Source organism: Botrytis sinoallii (assembly GCF_014898435.1).
Source record: "Botrytis sinoallii strain Bc 23 chromosome Unknown BSIN_004, whole genome shotgun sequence".
In the NCBI taxonomy this organism is placed as follows: Eukaryota; Fungi; Ascomycota; class Leotiomycetes; order Helotiales; family Sclerotiniaceae; genus Botrytis; species Botrytis sinoallii.
The window spans coordinates 2,713,070-2,732,870 of NW_024066031.1; the positions used below are offsets into that span (position 1 = coordinate 2,713,070).

At 35.6% G+C, this 19,801-nt stretch overlaps 1 protein-coding gene across 1 annotated transcript; it reads right to left on the bottom strand.

The window, feature by feature from the left end:
- Positions 1 to 13,531: 13,531 nt before the first annotated feature.
- On the bottom strand, positions 13,532 to 15,278 carry EAF02_003218 (uncharacterized protein; the record flags this gene model as incomplete). Its single annotated transcript, XM_038899266.1, has 3 exons — positions 13,532 to 14,022; positions 14,049 to 14,664; positions 14,802 to 15,278. The coding sequence occupies 3 exons, from the start codon at positions 15,276 to 15,278 to the stop codon at positions 13,532 to 13,534; spliced, it is 1,584 nt and encodes a 527-aa protein (XP_038761554.1).
- Between the last annotated feature and the right edge of the window lie 4,523 nt (positions 15,279 to 19,801).

A 19,801-nucleotide genomic window follows, 5' to 3' on the forward strand; every position in this document is an offset into this window, starting at 1 on the left:
GATCCTCAACAATATAATATTTGTTGATGTAAAGGCTAATAGCTTGTTAAAGGAAATCGAATATTTTTCTTTCCAGATTGTAAAGGAGAATTATTGGATTAATAATTTCTGTCTGTATAGCTAATAATCTAAACCTGCAATATTATATTAGAAAGTTTCCTCATTAGATATTATTAGGTATAACTCAATATTCGTACTCAATTCGTGCATGATTGGCTTCGGCTGGGTTCTTGTAAATGGCTGCGAGCTAATCGATCAATTGCTATCCTATTAAACAGAATACTTGAGTATACAGTAAGAATATATATTTTTGTATCTTTCCTTCCATTTAATCTATTATATAAGATTGCTATTACGCTTTTGAGATAAGCGAATTTTCATAAAATTCGAGTCGCTTGGTAATTAATAGTTGTTAAAAGCTTGTTTTCAGTTTTATACTATTTTTGAGTTTGGATAAAAGATTAATGGGCTTTGGAATATACAGATACTCTACTGCAATGATAGATAAACAAGAGTAGGGTGTTCAGTGAATTTGTGGGTTGCTTGACAGGGCAATTAGGTTTGAAAGGGGTTTGTTATTAATACTTGGAAGGGATTATCGCAAAGATTAACTTTGTAAGTAAAGGTTTTTCTTATTTTTCCTTTTCCTAATAATAGAAAATACTCTTTCAATAAATCAATTGGAATATTAGGAGTCCGGATTTTACGATTTGCAAGGGAATTTGTGTAATATTACTATTGATATTTTGGAGGTTGAGATAGATGAATGATATTAAGATTATATTATAGCAATTCGTTTTTGAGTCTTACAATTTTGTTTTGTAAATCCTCAAAGTCTTTAAGGGTTAGTATTTGTTCTTCCTGTAATGGGAGAATGTGTATCGATATACTACCTTTGAAAATTAATGCCTCAATTAAGGAGTTGTTTCCAGATTGTTTATCCTTTCCATATCTATTAGTATTTATATTAAAACTATAAGGACTATAATTATCGCTTTGTTGAGATTGATTATTATCAATTAAAAACACTTGGTTAGCGAAAGGGGGAGAGCGATAGAGTCTCTTTGAAATAAATGGGTTGGATATAATAGTAATACTTGTAACTCTATATATTAAGGGTTTATTATTTTCTATTAAATAGATTTATTCAGAATCAGCCCTCTTCCTATAAGTAATATCGAATATCCTCGATATACCCAAAAAGGTATTATAATTATAAGGTATTATTTGATTAGTTATCAAATAGCTATATGATTGTATAGTAAGTTATAAATAATGTAATACTTTGCCTTAGAAGAACTACAAGAATAGGATACAATTTATCCTTAGAATCTACAACTACAGAATCGGGAGCAAAGTGCTTGTAGAGTGCTTCTATATACTAGCTATGTATACATGATTGTGCACATGCGCAAACGCGCACGTGAGCGATCGCAACTGCGATTGGGTGCGATCCGTGACATAGGGTATACAAATGAACTGAGTGAAATAGTTTTAGTAATCATGGGAATGAGTACTCCGGAGGAGTACTAGGATTAATACCGTAGGGTTATACTATACGGTGAATTCCGTGACATATTATTATTATTATTATTATTATTATTATTATTATTATTATTATTATTATTATTATTATTATTATTATATTATTATTATTATTATTATTATTATTATTATTTATTATTATTATTATTATTATTATTATTATTATTATTATTATTATTGTTATTATTGTAATTATTGTAATTATTATTAAGTGGTTTTTTATTTGTAATTATTCTTTGATTAAGTAATCCCCTTGGAATAATCATGGTGGGTGTGTGAGTTTTTTCCGGATGGAGAAGTCTTCTTCGAGTGAGTCTACAGATTGAAGATAGCTATGGATGTGAGGATTTTCGGTATTTTTATCGAGCTTTGGAAGGTTGGTATGTGGTGGCTACGTGCTGGATTAGAATTGTTTTCGCTGTCGATTTGATGGGGATTCTGATGACTATTTGTAGATACTTATTACTTGGGGAATGAGGGAGGAAAGTTAAGAGATGGCCAATTCGATCGACTGTCGCGGAAGGGGGGAAATAGATGATGTTGATGGAAAGACGATGGATACTAGGTATGAATCATGATTTATTTGGTGTCGAAAAATATGGCGAGAAATGATGGGGCTCTGTGGGATCTTGGTTGTATTCTTATAATATGATATGATTCACGGGAATATAATCTATGATGTTACATATGCTCAAGACTAGTACTTGATGGGATCTCTCTTGGGGGATTTTCGTGCGTTCGGCTTGGGGAGATGGGGTGCTAGGTAGGTAGGTACTGTAGTCTGAGGACGTACCGAGTATCTTCTGAGTTATTTTTAGCTCGTGTAGTATTTATAGGCAAGTAAACAGTCATGCTTATTAATCAGCATGCTCAAATTACCTAGTATACCTCAAACTTTCTCTTTGGATTACACAGAGAAGGAGAAAGTTTGGTCTTGATTAATCTCATATTTGTTATTCTACATATATCATCATTCAACTTATATTGAAGCCGATGAATACCAGTCCTCCTTCCCCTACCTTCAACTCTCATCTTCAAAACCTGAAGAACAGGCTTCAAACGCCGCATCGCACTCCTGTATATTCAAATAATTGAACGTCATATCTATTCTCTGATTCCTATTTCCATTAATAGTTTTGAAGAATTTGGAACGTCGCGTTTATTGCATCGTTTCTCGAGAGAACCAAGACTGACATTAGGTACTCAGGGTATATTGTTATTATTCCCTTCCCGATCTAGATATCGGAGGGTCTTTGGGAGATGCACTCGTATGCTGGACGCGAGATTTTTCTCTCCCTTTCCTGGAAATAGAGATTCCAGCTAACCTATTCACGATCGTCGTGAAAAAGGAAACTAAAAGATAGGACAACCTTCGAAAAATTGTATGATTATTCAAAGTCAACTCTCTATCTGGAGATAACATCTAGTGCTGAGTTCTACAACGTGATAACCCACGTCTTTTGGATGCCGTAATACAGCACAATATTATATAACAGCCTACTAGTAACAGAGAAATAACAGCCCTAATCGAAAGATCGGTCAATTGATGAATGTTTTGAATAGTGAAACTGATCATCATGAAATATATTGTAGCGTGTAAGGTTAAAATGAAATTTGTGAGAACAAATCGCTCTGGCGATATATCAATCTATACATACAATCTTTCCTCCAGCACCTATATTTTCATTGTCATCCAATCTATGCTTTTCGAAATATCGTCGTGTGCGAATAATAACGAGCATGCATGTTAATTCAACATTACTTCGGCTCGGAAAAGAGTGCCGAGGAGTCATTCTTCCCATATAATATCTGAAAAGATGAATCGTGTTAAGGATAAGATGTATTTATTTCCCCATTCGATGTGTCTAGGAGAAAACTGAGATTTTCTGAATGTATGTCCATGGGGAGACCTGGAATTGTAATTCCAGATTTCGGAATGAGTGATTGTTTGATAGATGATCTCGGTTGAAGTATCGTGACGATTTGTTGGTACGGTCCACAACTGTTTCTTGGTGCATTAGCGAAAAAGCTGAGATAGAGGGGGAATAGTGGTTGTTTCATATGGCTCACGTATGGGAAGATGGATTGATAGACAAGGAGCTATAGAGAAGAACACTAAGAAAATATATATCCATATATCTGTAAGATAAATTCTTTGGTAGGGAGTGACTTGGGATGAGATAGGATTGAGGTCATTGGTGTGAACTGTGATATTCGAATTCATCTTAACCTTTTCGCATGAGAACTAAAGTTGAGCTTCGGCTTCGGCTTTTGCAAGATATTCGTTGTAGATTATGCCTTGCTTCTCGTCGTTGAAGATCGACAATTGATGTTTTGTCATTGTAATGTATGACTTCGGTGCTTTCTCACTGGCTTAGATATTGAGATATGGAGTCAACGGGGAAATGAGATGCTTGATGTTCAAAAAGGATTTTTGAAGAAATTCTTCTGCAGGAAGTCAATGTTTTGGATCAGGACAGACTTTATGATGATGATCTGGGAGGAATCAGCTCGAGACTAGGTAGTTAGACTAGTTGGTTATGGCCGAGAGTATCCACCTAGTGATTGAAATTCTGGTGGTCTGGTGACCTGTATCGCGTAAAACCGCAGAGTCTGTCTTCTTGTGTGGGTTCTTCTAGTCATGAAACTATGTATTGTCTACAGCTTTGAGTTGGTTAGTCGGGGGAAAGGCTCATGATAGTTTGTGATTTTATAACAAAAGTTAGAATTAGGTTTGAGTTGATGGCGGAGTTATGTGATGTGAGATCGCTGAGGTAAATGACATTCGATAATCCAATCGAGTGACACGCAGAGCTAGCAATGGATCGTTTTGCTTTTGGAAGCTTATCAAGGGGCCTTGTTGGGATCTCCCTTGTAATTTGAGGTTATAGATGTGCAACAAATACTCGTCAAAAGTGTTAACAGATATTATCTGGGATAGCAGCGATGTTAAGAGGTCAGTAAGATGTCATTTTAGGTTTAGTTTGGAACTTGTTCGACCATTTTCTCAAATCAAACCATCTTGATTTATGAACCCTAAACAGGATCTTGGGTATGAAAAGTTATTGAAGATTTATATAGCGAGTGATAGAACTCTTGATATAGTTCTGGCTCAAATACTAGGGCTGGATGTTGGAATTAGTTTGATCACTTCATCACTTTTATCACATTGAAACTTTTGTACTCGAAAGTTTTTGCAGCAATGAACGTAAATGGTTGAATTTGCTACAATTTAATCATTAAGTCGGGCACCCTACTTTCAAGTCACCTCTATTTTGGGTTATCCTTTTATACCAAAAATCACTTTTTAAGCCTATTAATATCTCTATCAATGGGATGCGAAGACTCAACACCTGTACGCAGTGCATCCTACAAACCTCCAGCTCTTCTTCAAGAATCTGCAAAGCTAAAATTGAATCACAAATAGAATCAGAAGAATTGGAAGAAAAGGGGTTTTGGAAGATATAGGGAAGGAAGGATTATATTACGATTTTGTGATAGCGATCTCTACAAAAAGATAAATATTAGTAAAGCAATACAGATACAAAGATTATAAAAGCTTTAATCAGATTCAATATCTGCCTTTTATTATTACTTTTACAGATATAATACAGAAAATTAGCCTTTTCTCTTTTTTGAAAGAGTCTTTTCAATATAAAACTCGTTGCTACTTTTTTCGAATTACAATTCTTTTTCTTTTTTTAGCTTTTAACTATTTGAATACAACTTTATAATATAGAGAATGCTATTTGCCTTTTAATTAATTCTATACTTTGGATATCAATATAATATAACATTTTTCCTTCGATTTTCGAATTTTCGAATTTTTCGAATTGATTTGTATATGGATTATAGAGCTTAGGATTTGACTCTACCCCATTATTTTCAATAGTTTCGATTATATATATCTAATAAGAGCTAAAGGATATTAAACTTATAAAGGTATACAAAAAGCTAGTTTAAAAGAAATAAAGTTAAAAGAAGAGTGGTGTCTTTTATTTTCATCTTATTAATAAAAAGATCTTTTGCTATACTAAAAGCAATTCGGAAGGGAATAACTCTTGTCCCTTATAGAAGAAAGGGATAGTAAATTGGATTCCAAGTTTGAAAGAGAATTGGATATCGGAATATTTTAATAGGATTAGGGATAAAGGAAAAAGGAAGAGAGAAAGGTTCTAGTGGATAAAAACATTATATTTCTATTTGTATTTCGAATAGAGATCGGGTAGAGTATCCCAATATTTGTTTTTACTCCCCCAAAATTGATTATATCTACTGTAGATATTCATTAGTATTACTAAGCTTTTAGAGCCTAGCCGTCTTATATAGTCATAAACTGGAGCGGGACGTTAAACTAAATCAATCAATCAATTAATCAATCAATCAATCAATCAATCTCTATCAATATATAATATAATTTAATGAAAATTTATATATAGATAATTTAGATCGTTTTAAGCTTATTTTGAAATTCTTAGATATTTAGGATTATTCTAGATTGAAAGCTAAAGATTCAAAATATCGATTTTCAAATTTGTATAGGAATCATATACAAATTTAGAATTTTTATAAAACCTTTAATAACTTTTTAATAATAATTATGAAAAGAAAACTGTATATCTTTTTGAAAGATTTGAACTTAAATCTATATAAAAATTCAAAAAAAAATTAAGAAAAATTAACAGATATAAAATATAATATATAGTAAGTTTAAAGTAATATTGTTGGGACAGGGATCATGTGACAGGAGCCATGTGATCGCACTAGTGCAGGCGCTAGCGCACCAACACTATATCGTTATCACGGGGCAGGCGGGCGGGATAGGGTTCTAATAACTTTGCCCTAATCTGGCAAGGTTATACTGATTCGGATAATAGGTTCAGATTGAGGATTAAGACATAGCTCAAAGAGCTACAATACAGGATCTTCTGAATTGAAGATATACAGAATTTTCATAACGAGCTAGCCTAATCAGGTTCTAGCTTGCTTGTGCTCTAATATGAGTATTCCTTTCAGTCCTCTCCGATAGGATTAGTATATTATTTATTTATTTATTTATAGTGATTAACGTCTTGTAGAGGACCTCCCGAGGGGTATGAAAGACGTGGCTAGATCTAGAGTTACAAATACAGAAAGGCGCTGATGCGCACGCTAGTAAAACCTCACAGGGTAAACCCAGTTCCTTCTATATATCCTAAACAAGCCAGTGTAATGATCGCAAATAGGGCCGTTTTGATTGGCCCCATATTCCTAGCGCTTCCTTCTGCTCATGGAGAGGAGCGCTCTGATTGTACAATTACTTCTGTCATAAAACCATGTTTTATGGACAGGAGCGGTGTGTACAGGTGTGCCGCTTCAAAGAAGCGGGTGTGTGTGTGATGGTGCTCCAGAGGAGCGGAGGATTCGGCTATTGGGCCGCTCGAGAGGAGCAGCCGGAACGATGGTTCCGCTGAGTAGCGGAATGGCGCATAGGCGCAGTGGTGGCGGCTGGAGGGGGGATCAGTTCCCCCTCAGCATTCGATCGATCGCTTTTGCGGCCCATAATAGAAAAGCTCTATTAGGGTTAGCGGTAGATTGTCGGAGCTCAGTGGAGCTGTGTCAGGAGGTCCACACTAAGGTGGCCTATGAGGCGGCATATAGGGTGGATCCATGTGGATCAGATCGCTATAGCCATAAGTCGTAGAACAGTAGGAGAGTGACCCGATCACTCTACCACTGAACCAGCCAGGCTCCTTGCGGAGGACAATGGTCTTTTTGTCGGATTAGTATATTATATGAGCTTACATTGTGATATTACCCCTCTTCTAAAGGTCGAGCTTCATTGAGACAGCATATTATAATTTACAATCTACAAGCAGACGGAACCCGATCAAATGGAACCGGGTTTGTTAGAGTATCTACAATAGAAGTTGCGGATTAGTTTTTGTATATCTTCCAGATAGTTTGTAGATTTTTCGATTAGTGTATTATAATCAATCTATTAGATAATATATTTCAGACAAGATTCTTTATAATCTTTTCTTTTCCAACAGAAATTCAGGATTTCAGTAATCTCAAAACGCTTGAGGTCGTTTACTTTTACAAAAAGTGATAACAGATTATGCTGCCTAGGAACAGAATCATTATATACAGAATATAGCAGATTGATATAAAAAATAAAGTGAATCTTTATCGAGGCCAAGAGCTCTAGTTTATAGATATAAGGGCCTATCAGGTTTAGGATTTTGAAGGACCCGAGATTCTTCCAATCGAGCTTTTTCTATAAGTACAGGGTCTTGATATTTCTGGTATTCAGTTAGATCAGATCACCGAGTAGATATCTATAGATAGGGGAACAATAAATATCAGTATTTTTCGAGTATTAGGCTTAACTAGCAGTTAATTTGGTTTATAGATATAAGGAGATGGCTTTCATTTTAGTAATGAATTCTTCAGCATTTTATATAGTAAAATGATTATTCTGGGATAGTGCGGGCTTGAAGCCTAAGTGAGGGTGAAATCTATAATTCGAGAAGAATGGGGTTATTTGAGTGCTTTTGGATTAGATATTGTTAATAAAGAATTCGATAAGTGGAAGTCACTTTGCCTAATTGTTTTGTAGATAGACTATATATAACCAGAGGTATTATTTTAGTATTGTATTAGCCCTCTCGATTTGTCTATTAATTTCAGAATAATAAGCAATTAAAAGCTTGGTAATTATACCCAAGTGCTTGCAGATATGTTTCTAGAATTCAGAGACGAATTGAGCTTTACAATTAGATATAATGGTTAAGGGTAAGCTATGAAGCTTTCAGATATTCTTTTGGAATAGATAAGTAATCTTTTTGGAGTTATAGGTATTATAGTAAAGCAAGAAATATTTTATTTTCATTAATCGATTGATTATTATTATAATAGTATTGAAATCAATACTTTCAAGCAGATGTGTAATGAAATCTATTGAGATATTTTATCAAGCTCTTTGTAGAATCGGAAGTAGGTAGAGAACTTTTTTTTAGTCTTTGTGATTTGGGGTAATATAGTAACAATTATAATAGTTATAGATTCACTATATAATATAATTGTAGTATCCAGATTAGTAGTAATTTTGGGATAGTAATTTGAAGGTTTGAATATAGTGCAGATGACCAACAGCGAGCGATTCGTGATATAAACGGAGCAGGTAGGTTTTTAGGGGGTTGTGGTCGGGAATGTATAGTTTCCCTTAATAGTATAGTAGATTGTTGTTTTCGATATACTTGGCAAGAGTAATTTTCAGATATTTCGAGAATCCCTTTTATAGGGATTTCAGAACAGATTTGGGTACAGGGTTAGCTTGATAGTTTTCGTGGAATAGGGTAAGCAAATCGACAGAAAGGTTTAAAGGGTTTTCTGGATTTTTTAATTGTATCACAGGATTGGATATAGATATAGTATATAGAATTACAGACTTTATAACTTTATCATTTTCTAGCAAAATTATAGTATTGTCAGAATCCAAATAGTTGGTGATATTGGTAGGATTGGGGTTTCTCTGGTTATAGGTGATTATAGCGAAATGTACTTTCTTGACAATCTTGGGTTCAATTAGAATAATAATAGTGGGAAATAAATCGGAATTCAGGTTCTCTTGTTTTAGGATAATATAGCTTTAGTATAAAAGATGTTTATCCCCCTCCTTAGAAAGATCTTTTAATCTCCTAATTAGTGTATCGGGTTTGATATCTAGCTTTCTGAGGTGATAAATAATTTGGAAATTAAATTGAGATAGAAATTCAAATTAGTAAGCTTAATAACAATTTAATAGCTTTATTGTGGTAAAGTATTCCAGATTTCTATAATTGGTGATCACTTGAATTGATAATATAGCACCTTTCAATTTGGGATACTATTCTTTAAAATAACAAATAATAGCTAGTAGTTTTTTATTGTAAATCTTGTAATTGTATTTAACTACTGAGTATTTTTTAGAGAAAAATATAATAGATCTAAGTACTTTATTATTATTATATTAAGAAAGTACTCTGACAGATATGTAATCAGAGATATCGGTTTCTATAATTACTTCCTTTTCCTAATTAAAGAAAGCCAGAACAAATACTTTGGTAAACACTTGCTTTAATCAATCAAATACTTCTTGATAAGTAGAGCTTTACAGAAATAAAACATTCTTTTTGGTCAGATCTATTATCGGGTTAATGATTTTTGAAAAATCTCTAATAAATTGTTGGTAAAAATTCGAAAACCTAATAAATACTTGAACATCGGTTATATTAGTAGATGGTTTTCAATCCACAATTATTCGGATTTTCTCTAGGTTCATTTGAATACTATTACTTTCTACAATAAAACCTAGGAATTTGGTTTCGAATTTCAGGAATTTGCATTTTTCGAATTTAGCAAACAAGCCGGCTTCCCTCAATACTTATAGGACCTTCTGAATATAGCGAATATATTTCTTTCGAGTTCAGCTATATATCAGAATGTCATTCAGATAAGTAATGCAAAATACATTCAGATATCCCTATAGAGAATTATTAATAAATCTCTAGAAGATTGTAGAAGCCTCTATTAGCCTAAACAGCATAATTAAAGATTCGAATAATCCAAATTGGGTATAGAATATAGTTAAGTATTTCTATTCTTTTTTTATTTTTATATTATTAAAGATAGAAATAATATTAATTTTATTAAAATACTTTATTCCTTTCAAATTGTTTAGAGATTCTTTTATTAATAATAAAAGATATCAATCCTTAATTAACAAATTGTTCAAAGTATAGTAATCTATATAAAACCAGAGGTTTTCATCAGTTTTCTTAATAAACAAAATAGAAGAAGCGATAGGGGAAGAGCTTGATTAGATAAACCTTTTTCTAAGATTCTCTTTCAACTATTCTTTCAGGGCTTCTAATTCGAAATAGGATATAGAGTATAAGGTATTAAAAAGAGGAATAGCTTTTTCTTTGAAACAGATCTTATAATTATATAATTAATAAGGGAATAGCTTCTCTATATTCTTTAGAAAAAAGATATCTTTCCAATTTCAGAATTCAGATAATAGATCTTTAAAGTTAAATATCTTTTTCTTTTTATTTAGAATATTATCAATTTGTTTAATCGATATCTAGAATATTTTGTATTTCCGATGGATATAAATCGAATAGGCTTTTAGGGAGATTGTAGTTATATTCTTATTCTTTAATCCTTCAGAGTAGATAGATAGATGTATAGATTAGGCTTTTAAAGGAATATTTGGCAGAGCTTTTATACGGAACAAGTGGAACAGAGTATTACAAAATTCGTAGTAAAACGAACTATCGAACTGAAACGAGTTTGTTGTAAAGTCGACACAGGGGTTGTATTTCTTAAGCCAAGCTATCTCTAATATAATAGGATAGTAAACTAGCTTGATTATAAATAAAACAATCTTCTTCTCAATATAATTATTAATTCTGAATCCTATTCGAATATAGAAAGTAACTTGATTATTGGATAGAATATTTCCATCGAATCCTATAACTTCGAATACTATAGATAATTGATATACTGATATTTTCTAAGAAAATATTTAATTTCAATCTGTAAAGACAATTCCTTTATATCCGTTATCAACTATAATATATATCGGGAGGGTATCTTTTTCTAAAAGTAGAATAACAAATAGAATTATTAGATCCATATGATTATTTAGTTTATCTTTTAAAGAAAGGCTATGAGTAGTAATAGCAGATAAATGAAGGGTATACAGAGAATCGTTCTGATTACAGTTTAGGTCAGGCGTATCCCGTTTCCTGAACTGATTAAGCTGGTCGGCGAGCGGGGAGGAGAGCGAGATGAAGAATGAGTAGGGACTCAGCTCCTCGAAGAACTGTTTAATATAGGGCTGGTTCTCGTAAAGCTGGTTGTAGTAGTAATAACTCGAAGTTAAACAGAACGGGTATCAGGGTGTGGGCAGTCTTATATCAGGTAGTTAGTAAAGCCGTAGTAATAGTACTTGCCGTATTTCTGCTGTAAATCTAGGTTCTTAGTAGTATATTCCTTTTTTTCTAAGCTCAGATTTATTGGATCTCTAGGAGTAGACTTCGGGCTAGCGAGTTATAGAAGTAGAGCAGTAATTATTCTTTAGAATAAAGTTTCGGAAGTGATAGAATAAATACAATAAACTTGTTATTAGTATTAATAGAATTGGTTATCGAGTTGTTATAGATAATTAGTGTATTAACGAAATTCATAGGTTAAAGTGAGGTTATACAATAATATATCTTATAGTTTGTAAAAGATTCTTTGAAATAGAAATAGGATTAGAGTATTATTAGGTATCTCTCCTTTTAGAGCAAGTCTCTGGAATTCTATAAAGAAGATGCTAAAATCGAAATGTCTTTGCTTTAATATATATAGTTTATTCTATGCGTTTTATATTTGATTAGAATTCTCAAAGGTGTTTTCGAGATATTCGAGGAGTATGGTATAGTTGGTGAACTGAGGAATCCTATGGGAGATCTTAGATAATATAAGCTTGTATGCCTTTTCAATAAGTCTTTTAGTAGTATAAGTCAAATGGGTAGAAGTTATTGGAAATCTATTATTATTTGCATTCAATTTTCTGTATATTTGTTGAACAAATCTGTACAGGTCGGAATAAATGTTATCAAACTCTTTTGGATTAGGGATACATTTATTTAATCGAGTAATTAGAGCAGATACAATGGGTTTGGGAATAAAGTCAACAGGAATTTTAGGGGATATAATTTTCAAACGAGTAGATATAATAGATATAGATTTGGCAAGGCGATTGAATAAACAGGTATTTTGAATAGCAACCTATTTGTATAGAGTAACTTGAATATGTTTGCAGATTAGGGATTCGGAAATTTCGTATTCAAATAATCTGTTAGTTTTCTTCAGCTCGGCATAATATACAAATACCGACTGAAGGTATTGGTATCAAATCTAAAGGTCCTTCAATACAGAAGCGCCAAATTCCGAGAAGTCCTCAGGCTAGCCAGACAAGTGCGAAGCAGTTATCGCGAAAGTGATATTTTAATAGGTAGGAGCTATATAATATCACAAGGCAGACGGACAGGATAGGGTTCTAATAACTTTACTTTAATCTAATAAGGTTATATTGATTCAGATAATAGATTCAGATTGAGGATTAAGATATAGTTTAAAGAGCTATAATACAGGATCTTTTGAATTAAAGATATACGGAATTTTCATAGCGAGCTAGCCCGATCGGGTTCTAGCTCGCTTGCGCTCCGATGCGAGCGCTCCTTTCGGTCCTCTCCGATAGGACCAGCATATCACGTGAGCTCACACCGTGACAATCGTACGTTTCGTAGCCTTTAGCTTTTAGAACCTCAAGCAATATTACAACAGTATAAATCATTAGTATTATATTACTTCACCATCCCCATAATGATACCAACAATATAAATAATCCTTATTATTTTAAAGATATCTTTATAAATATTTATTTATAAAAATTTTCTATTTTTTCTGAATCTTTTATATTAAATATATTATAAATTTATAACAAAATTTTATAATTTATTTTTAGCAATTTTTATTAAAAAGTTATTAAAGATTTTATAAAATTTTATAATTTGTATGTGATTCTTATACAAATTTAGAAATCAATATTTGAAGCTCTAGCTTTTAATACAGAAAAATCCTAAAAATCTAAAAATTTCAAATAAGTTTAAATCAATCTAAATTATATATATACAAATTTTCATTGAATTCTATTTATAAATAAGAAAGTTAAAAATTCTATTTTTGGTATATTTTGGGTATAAAAAGTGGCCCAAAAGGGGGGTGGCCAGAAAGTGGGGTATCCGACTTATATGAATGTAATTAACTTTTTCGAAAGAAAATCCCAACAAACTTTTGGTACGGTGCAAAAGGTCCGCCTGCTGAGCACTGCAACCCTTTTTCAACTCAATCTCAATGCCAAGAGCTCATGTGGTAATTGAGAGATCCTCAATCTCCACATTGTATCTCACTTAGATAGCTGGGTGTCAGCAAACCATTTGAGGAAAGCCTCAATCTTAGCAAGCGATGCTGCAACGGCAATCATACCATACTCAGCTCCAACTTTGAAAGTCTCTCTCTTTGTAGAAGAGTTAGGCTCCCAAATAGCAGGCAAAGTACCATTGTTATAAGAATCTCCAGAGTTCGGATCAGTAGTCTTGACGAAGTTGGCCCAGTAACTACTCAACACGTTGGAAACATAATAATCCTCAGCAGTGTAGTTAACACCAGTTTGAGCCCAGAGATTTCCCAATGCGTAGACAATCTCACTACCGTGGGATGCAGTTCCAACATCGGGTGGGTGGTAGTTCCAGAAATATGTGTAGCCATTGACACCACCGGAAGAGTTGGTATATCCGTTCATCCATTGCCAGCAAGAGACAGTACTTTGGTCACGAACAAGAGCGGTTTCAGAAAGCGATGCTTGAGTATCGTTTCCGGCGGGATAAGGCTCAAGAACTCATCAGCATAATCGCCATAATTACCTGCGACATACTGCTTATAATCGGCGGCGGTGGTTGTGAAGGTATCGGATACACCGTATTCATCTGAATTTCCTCCAGTGATATATGGAACGGGGTTTCCGGCTCCGTCGCGGAGTGTTTCGATGTATTTCTCGGGGATGGCATAATAATCAAGTACAGGTTTAACTTGTTGATCTTGAGCTCCAGTGTTCGCAATGATGGTTTCATATGTAAGTGCTCGAGCTTCTTCGACAGTTGTGACATTGAGAGCCTCAAAAGCTTCGGCTCCAAGAACTTCAGCAGCGGTCTGATTGATATATGAGAGCGCAATGTAGCTGGTATAAACATCGTTTGGTGAACGTACACCAGACTCGGATATAGCACCTACGATACCGTTATCGGCTGTGAGATTACTGTTGACAATGTGGTAGGTAGCGGCAGATCCGAAAGATTGTCCCATTACGGTGATGTGATCTGGATCGCCTCCGAAGGCGGCAATGTTCTCGTGGACCCATTTGATGGCGAGAAATTGGTCAAGAACTCCCCAATTGCCGGTGGAATTACTACCTGCAGAGCTGTTGCCAGATTCTTCGGTGAGACGGGAGTCAGCTAAAAACCCTAACACACCGTTTCGGTACTGTTTAACATTGAAGAATTAGCTCTACTCTTTTATTCATGCCTTCTGAATGCAAATTGATTGGATCGATTCTTTGAAGGTCTCGAGTCACAAATATTGGTATAGGATTGGAAGATCAAAGAATGAAAACGACTTACGTTGTAGGTGACAAAAACAACACCCTTTCCAGCCATACCTCCTCCATTAAACTGAGACTGAGGAGGTGCCGTTCCATCTCCATAACTCCAAAAAGCAACAGGCAACTTCTCATCGCTGGAAGTAGCAGGAGTCCAAATATTGATGGACAAACAATCCTCACTCATATCATATTGAGTGAGAGCCATGTTGGATGTAGGACAAATCGGGCCAAAGTCCGAAGCATCGAGTGTACCATTCCATGGAGATGCGGGTTTTGGTGGCGCCCATCGATTTGCTCCGCCAGTAGAAGCACCGAAGGGAATTCCACCAAAGAAGGATATGTCGGCCCAACTGGGAACATAGGCGGCAACAGAGCTGTTGAGTGCGGCTTTTCCTTGCACTGTTCCCCAGTTGGGAATAGTGAGAGGGGATTCATAAAGAGGGGATGCTGTTGCAAGGCTAGCTGCCAGCGGTAGGTAGGAAGATGAAGAGCGCATCTTGCCTTGGTTTGTTGAGATGAATGTAGAGTCTGTGTTTGATGATACACATTTTCCATGCCAATGACTCCAAACTTATATTCCACACAACAAAAGTTCAACTGGGGCCATTAATTCATGCCGCGCAACCGCAATATCAAAATCACCAGGATCGAGCCTCACGGTCAGCGAAGATGACGACGAGTATAGCCATAAACTGTGGCTGGGGAGTATGATTCGCAATACGTATATTATCCATTCGTACACCTCATCCACAAAGGGAGAGCAAGCCAGAACTACCGGAGCTTGTGGACAGCCCCGTGGACACTTGCCATGTTCTGGTTAGCTTGAAGTGTGTGTATTCATGATCTCCTTCATTTCATCTCTTTTTTACCAAGAAGAGGAAAAGTTCCGTTCTAAAAAGGTTGGTTCACTTACCAATTTTTCATCTACATACCCTGTGTAAATCTATGCCAAGCCGACACTAGTGCCGATCATCCATCGCGTATTCGCATCAGGCTCACTCGGGACTCCTGATGCAAATGCGGCACTCGCTTAATAGGGCTAGGCGGCTTGTGCATTGACTTCCCCCCCACAGTTGTGAAAGGTAGGAGATTCATTCAATTAGCTAACTATGCAACTACTTGCGAACTTGATTGGTCCATATAGAGAAATCACAAGGTAGAGTCCTTCAACGAGGTGGCTAAGCCTTGAACGTCCTGTGCTACTTCCATATCCTTGTAAAATGCTTTAAATTCACCGACTAGGTACTTTGAGTCTTCTAATATAATTGATGTTCGTGAAGAATTGAGGTGTATCATCAATGCCAGTCTTCTCTTCGACTCGCCGTTCTTGAACATAACTCTAGATAATTGAAATGTCTGCTTTAGCATTGTGCATCTCCACAAAGAAATGGAAAGTATATTTGCAGCCTCCAAAAAAGGCTTTTAATTTATTTATGACGTCAACCCAGTTCATCTATTGACTAGAAAATCCCTATTGATACCTGCAAGTGCTCATGATACACAATACAGAGAATTTGAATATAAATTGAGACTTGATGGAGACTCACAATTAAAACTAGAATTAATTGTTCTTATTAAACTGTCCAATGATATATTAATAAACCATTCAACCTCTAAAATTTTTGAAAAAAAACTAACTCGAATTAATCAACCATGTGTCACCATTTTACACTACCCAGTCCAATCTAACCCACAGTTTACCCAATCCAACTATATAACCCGACTCACCGATTGTAAGCACTGCACATCAATTCCTTTATAGACACTCTGAATCCTTGCAGCTGCTGTCCAAAAGTACCGGAGCTTTCACCTTCCCGTAAGTCCGATTTTAGACAGTGCATCGAATACCTTCTCGCTGGAATCACGGGTAATTTAGACTTATCATTGCAGTTTCGAAATTTTAGATGGAACTTCTTGTTGTACCAGTGTATTATGATATTCTGGAAGTTCGAGGGACTCTAGGTTCTCCCAAGTAATTATTCAGGTTGAATGCAATATTGGCATAGTCATGTCGGTAGCTCAAGATTAGATCAAACCAAGGAACTATTTGCTAGATTGGCACAAGTTCAGGGCTGCCTTGGGCAGGTTGAGCAGTGGTTGGGCTCATCTGGGACTTCCAAGTAACTCATGTATACTAATTACTAACTGAATGCACTAGTTATACTACATGAAATCTTTTAATACCTACAGTCCTCGACCGATTGTTGTACACTCTAAATTTTTCGACGTAACCAATCTAGAGCCTCAGATACGATGAACGAGATCAACGCGCATGTCATTATGGACAAGAACCAGAATAGGCACAATATCAGCATAGTTATGAGCAGACATTGAGGATCTGCCCAAGTGCTACTCCTGAACTCATTAACCATGAATTTGACATGGCTTTTCTCCCCAATTTCGTCCTCACTATCTTCTCGTAACCAGACTGACGAAATTTGCTCTTTTCTTCCACGCTCATATCCCCAGATGTCATCATGTCCTTTCGAACATTCAATTTCTGCCCTGGTCCTTCTGTCACATTCAACCTAATTCCATACCTCTTGTCGCACAGACAGTTGAGATTTGATGCGCACACATACAAAATGCCTATCATGACCAATAGTGCAAAAAAGCTTCCACTGAAGTAGATAATAACCATAGCCAGACTAATCCGTCCGGCATATGTTTGATACATCCATGTAACATCTGCGCAGCCTGACTCTAGGAGATTGTGAGTATGTGGGCCAGCACCGTCGATGAAGGCACATAGCCATAGTGGCAGATTCAAATGTTCGAAATCAACGGGACCAAGAAGATCGTAATGTATGGCGATCTTACCCTGCGCTCAGCAGCTACAGTAGATATAGTAAAGTGTATCAAGTGACTGAGAACATGCGAAGTTGTACTCTACCTTGTCGTCTCTCAGTATATAAAGTGTTAATACCACATAGAGGTATTGGATTTGAGCTAGGCAACTGGGCGAATGGCGTGTTAATGAATACCTTGAGATTTTGGTTAGATATTGGTTGATACGATACAACCTTTGGAAGAAGCAATTTCGAATGTATAAACTGGGAAGAGAAATGCTTACAATAGTCAAAAGTAAAGACGGGATAAAGCATACCAGAAGACTTGGTATGGCGCCTATCCACTGGAAACATCGTATCACCGGTTTTTGAATAAGTTCTCCCGACATATCTCGCACATCTTGGAAGGAAAAGTTGACCAGCTGCGATTAACTGCGAACATTGGAGTCCGATCAAATTGTTGATTTGGCAGACTCGGGAATGGTTTTCCTCGTGGAAATTGTTGGGAAAACAAAAGGTTCCGTATAATCAAGGGGTTTTTGGAATAAAGCAGAGTCCACGACTGAAGATAGGCGGCATCATAAAAAGATGGGCGTGGGTTGGTTGGAAGAAACGGAAGGATGAATACACAGTCCCGCGCCTTCCTCAAGAAGCATCCAATGCATGCGAACTAGCGGAAAATAATATTTCTTCTGAATACTAAATCCTTAAAACAGAAGGTGCTTCAATCTAGTCTAATAGCGCAGCAAAAAAACCTTTTCCTCATGGACTTGACGATGGTACTATCAGTCCTGTTGATCAACAGGCTCAGCGATGATCAATTTTTAATCAGGAACTACAATGGAACTACAATGCTGAATAATTCCCAGAGATTGTGTCCATGAATTTCATGAGACTTTCGAAGATAGAGGGCTTCAATTTGAAAAGAGAAAGGAATGGGAGACAAACTATCCTTTACTTTCCTTACAACCAAAGATCAATTATCTATCACTAGCCTTGCTCTCTATAATAGATCTCTTGATCCATGCTAAAGTTTACATTGATCACGAATCATCATTGAAAACTCGCATCAATCATACCCAAAATATATTTGTCACCCAAATCCGAGATACTCTGGGCATGGTATACATCTTGAATACTTCAGATGTGACCTTGTTGAAAATTTAGGGAGACCCCGTGATGTATCATTTATCTGGAAGTATCTTTAAAACAACTTTAACTAATGCCTAAAAGCAATCAAATGGATTGTAGAAATATCTAGCCTTCATCAGAAAGGTGAGACTATTTACGAGGAGCAGTATACTGAAGTATGGTTGGTCATCTAAGGCTCTTGGAAAAATTGTCACTAACTTTCATATTTGATGAATCACTCCACTTCCCTGGGTTGAAAGATAATCGTAACCAATGAGGATAGTTGAAGGGGCTTTAAACTCGTACTAATTATGTAGAATGAAATAGTATGAAAGATAATCTACAATCCAGCTACAGAGATTGTGATCAAGATCCCCTTTGGATCGCATTGTACACTATAACACATACCAATAAAAAAGAGACGAACTGAAAGCACATTCCGAGAGTGAATGGTTCCGAACGCCATTTGCTGCTGAATAACCTTTCAAGTGACCCTTTAGTTCCAGCTCCAGATTTGGGCAAACAACCCTGCTTTTTCGGAACTAAATTTGCCTCTTCTTTTCTTCTTATCACTGGGTTTTGAAACATTCTCGTGCATCTATGATGCCAGATCACTGCGTATGAAAGGCATGATACCCCCGCAATAGCAAAGCTTATCGCACTGATATTCATCCAGCAAAAGACTAGATAGCCCCATCCAGCGTAGCTCCCAAATACCGATGTAATATCATAACAACCTTTGTTTTGTCTTTGATTCAGAAGTTGGGTACATAACCAAGGCATTGTTGTGTTCAAATTAGCGTGTCTGAGATCGAAGGAACCAATGTGAGTCATTCCTGCTAATGGTGTTTTTGATATGTCTTCATTTTGATTTGATCCCTTTATTACGTTTGTATCCCACTATGATCATAGAGTTACTATTATGATTTGATGGGACTTGATAGTTAAGGAAAGTTGTGATGATTATTCTGGTGGGATGGATGATACATACCACAGTCATCATCACGAGTGGTAAAATAAATATGACCACAAAACAGATATGATACATCCATTCAAGCCACGGAAGACAAAGAAAGGTAGGATTCCAACTATACGCCAT